This window comes from Perkinsus marinus (assembly GCF_000006405.1).
Source record: "Perkinsus marinus ATCC 50983 genomic scaffold scf_1104296966226, whole genome shotgun sequence".
Classification (NCBI taxonomy): Eukaryota; Perkinsozoa; order Perkinsida; family Perkinsidae; genus Perkinsus; species Perkinsus marinus.
Genome location: NW_003204003.1, coordinates 140925 through 144704, shown reverse-complemented (window position 1 = coordinate 144704; position 3780 = coordinate 140925). Strand labels below are relative to the sequence as shown.

The 3780-nt window shown below is 49.2% G+C and overlaps 1 protein-coding gene across 1 annotated transcript; it reads right to left on the bottom strand.

Moving 5' to 3' along the window:
• Nucleotides 1-805: 805 nt before the first annotated feature.
• Pmar_PMAR007671 (hypothetical protein) lies at nucleotides 806-1186 on the bottom strand (the record flags this gene model as incomplete). Its single annotated transcript, XM_002769213.1, has 1 exon — nucleotides 806-1186. One exon carries the CDS (start codon nucleotides 1184-1186, stop codon nucleotides 806-808), a length of 381 nt encoding a protein of 126 aa, XP_002769259.1.
• Between the last annotated feature and the right edge of the window lie 2594 nt (nucleotides 1187-3780).

Genomic DNA, 3780 nt, shown 5'->3' with positions numbered 1-3780 from the left:
CCACATACTCCGCATTCTCAATCCGATACGAGGCATCGAACATCAATTCCGTGCACAGTTTATTCAACCGTTCCGCCGCCTTGAAAGGCTGCGAATCTTTAGGATAATTTCCCAACGCAAATCGTACAAGTCGACGCAGATCTCGTTCCAATTCCAAATGTGTTTTGTACTTCCCCTCCTCCACCATGCGCCTCACATGCCCCAAATCAATCGGCAACTGACATGCACTAAAGCTGACCCCCTCAATCTGCCGAGGTAGAACCGGATGGCTGAACCAATACGCTATACTATCAGCACCGGAAAATCCTTTGTCGGCTTCTATCGTGTTCAAGACCCCCAAGAAAACTGATTGGAAATGGGCGCCATCATCGCCGATTCTCGATACTGCTCCTCTAGGCATCATAATCCGTGCCCCTGGATCCTTGCCACTCATCAAAATGGGACTCCCAGAAGCGACAATCGGCGCCGCTGAGATGTTCACAGGCGCACTGCTCTTTTTCGTAGTCGGAACTCGCCTCATAGAGGGGTTTTGGGCCACTTTCTGCTCGTCCACACTGCTCATCTTCATACTTGAGCTCGGGGAATCCGACGGAGAACTCGCGCTTTCTCCCTGAATTCCACAAATAGTTCGAGAAACAAGTTCGTCCATATGATATCTACTACAAGATGAGTCACTACGGAACAGGTGATCGCTCTAATTTTGGGCGAGCGGAGAGAGATGAAATGAAGTCAAACCTGGCCTTTTCAGAACAACCCGGGTTAATTCTACAATTTCAAATGTCAAAACAATCAAAAGCCGACCCCCTTAACCACCACCATATACTACCCTCTTCCTTTTCCCCAAAGTGCTCCTCCCCATAGTAGGGGATTTCTCGCTGGCTCCGTCGACGGTACTGCTGGAGCGAGCTGCAACGGTAGACTCTCTAGTCCTTCGCCGAGCCGAAACCGCAGCCGCGAATGACAGTTCCGGTCGAGGGGAAGCTGGGGGAGTCTTCACTTCCTCAATCGCGAAGCCAGAACCCTCCAAAGCCTCGCAGACCGATCCAAGCTCGGGTATAGAGAGGAAGAGTTCCCCTCGGAATGTATGACCGACAGGCTCTCGGTTAATGGAAGGATCTAGCGAGACCGCCGCCCTAGTCACACTAGAGACCACAGGCTCTGGCTCAGCTGCCTTCTCAGGCTTCATCGATGCCGCGCCTTCCCCCACAGCTGGAAACGCAGGTTTTAAGTCTACTTCCGGAACGCCTGTCTCAGCCACAAGACTTGTCGCCTCCGGTGTAGTGATATTGCTCATGCAGTTTTAGGATAAACCCTCTGAATGACCACTTCAACCAGTTGGCACTCGCACTGACCCGGTCCCATGAACGCAACAGTAAACGTTGAGACACCATCCGTCATGTCACAATGAGCATTCCAGAAATACTCGATCGCCCTATGCTATCACCTAATTAATGAGTCTTCGCATATTTTTCGGACGGCTTAGCATCCTGGCCCTTGTCCGGCCCCTCATCCTCATCGATATACCCCACTAACAGCTCGATAGTGCCCAACAAACCTTTCTAATGGTGGTTCATGCTTCTGAACGGCCGACGGAGAGCTCTCGTAAACGATACATTGATAACTTCATCCAATAAGAAGAGGCATACCTATTCCAATGAAGATCCTTGAAAAACTCCCCGAGTCGGTGAGCGCCATCAGACACAGCACCTAGCTCAGCATTAAGGGATGAACCTAGCCCATCTTATCGTGGATGAGCCCGACCTGGGAGCCAAGCAGTGGGACTCGATGGCCTCTAATACGGCCCATTTCCTTGCAAACAACGTCAAAGCATACAAAGTGATCGTACATCACTATTGTATCATCACAATACTCATCGTAGCTATGATGCTACGATAAAAACTTGATTGAGCTCGGTTCACAGGCGGTGCATGAGCTTGCTATAACCCCCACCTGTTCCATCTGTTCGCGACGTGCCATTCACTATGCAGCAGAGTAGACGTGAAACGCCGCTATTACCGAGATCATTCTAATGGGCAGGCACGATCTCCTCGTCACCCTCCGTGTTCCCTCTAATACTCCTATAAACCATCAAAAATACACCAGCCTGAGTCACCACGCGGACCGCAGAGGTGATTTATTCAATTATAGTCATCACTAAGCGGGAGGTCCTTGAAGTAGAGCAAGACGCCTAGGGAGAGCCAAGTATTGAGGGGCATCGGCCGGGACTCGTTATTCCGCTTAGACTGGGCCATAGTAGGCGTAAGGAGACCCTGCATCAGCATGGAACTAGAGCTAAGGTGATTATACCAGTCGCACATATTGTAATTCATCGCGCAAGGTCTCCTCGTAACCAGCGAATTCCCCTTTTCAATGGATACCAGGGAGAGGCATTCCCTAGGTAAGCAAACACACAAGTAGTAGTACCGCATATCACTGACCCATGTATCTGACCTACTGAGAACACCGTCCCCATGCAAGAAAAATAGACTACAGGCGTAGTGCCGCAGAAGTCGTGTGAGGGAAGCGATTGGCCAGGCGAGGCGAGCGAGAAATTCTTTAGCGGGGCGAAGCACTTCATTTCTTTTTCTTAGCGGAGCGAAGGATTTGACCTTATTAGAATCTGAGTTTGGATTGGCCAGTTCACCAGTCGCTGAGGAGTCTTGTTATGCTGCACGGCACTTGATTAACTTCACAGCAAGAACCCAGGAGGGTGACGACCAACACGATAGTGAGTATGAATCAAGGAAGGGCGTGAAATAGTCTGATCCTGTTATCGGGGCAATCTGAGGAGAACCATGCATGGTGAATGCTCTGGCCTATTATAGAGTAGTATAGGCCGCCTATACTACTCTTACTCTGATGAAAGTAGATATTGGCAAGAGCCCTATCGAGTGGATCCATCCTCCTTCTTATCAGTACAGTGTTCACGGCCAATTTGTCTCTGTGTTGTTAATAGTGTTCTGTCGAAGACCCCATGGTAGTTGCATTATATGTCCACTCCTTTCTTGCCGACTTTATGATGCTACTCCTAAGAGGAAGAGGTACTAGTGAGCCGCTCTACAGTTCGGTTGGTAGTGTTGCTCTATTGAGTTATCTCTAGTGACGATAGTTTGTACAGTACTTGTAGACCTAGGCTATCGAAAGGAGTATTTCCGATGGGGAGGGGGCGGCTTGCTCCCCCCGATGTAGAGCTGTATAGGGTATCATCCAGGAACTTTCTAAACTTCCTGGAGGAATTCTCTTTGAAATTTTCACATGCCTAAGAACACATTTTTCAATCAGTCGTCACATTAGGAACTTTCCCCACTGTCCCCCGCGTTTAATAGAGGGATCAGCTCGCTGGTGATCGTCGTTTATTAAGTACCGCGTTCTCGATTACTTAGAACTAAACTGTTGATTGAAAAACTTGAGCTACTTGATTTGGAAGATGTTGTATATCTCTCCAATAGACCGGCCTTCTATTCGGAGTCGTTGGCAATTTATCGACTGACAACAGCATCATTCCTCGGCATTCCATCACAGGTGCATGGGCACGGTTGATTCTCTCTGCGTTCATCCTCGGACTACAATGCACACTAAGGAGCTATGGTCAGCGAGTTGAACCAGCGCCGAGCGGTCCTTATAGGTAATCTCGCCACAATGGACCCTGAACTTCCTCGTGTTACTACTGGACATGTGAAAAGCGTGGTTTTCTGTTAAAACGGTTTCCAGATACCTGAAGTACGTGCAGATGGTCGAGCGGATCAACGACGTGGCTGAGCGCTATCCCGATATTGTGGA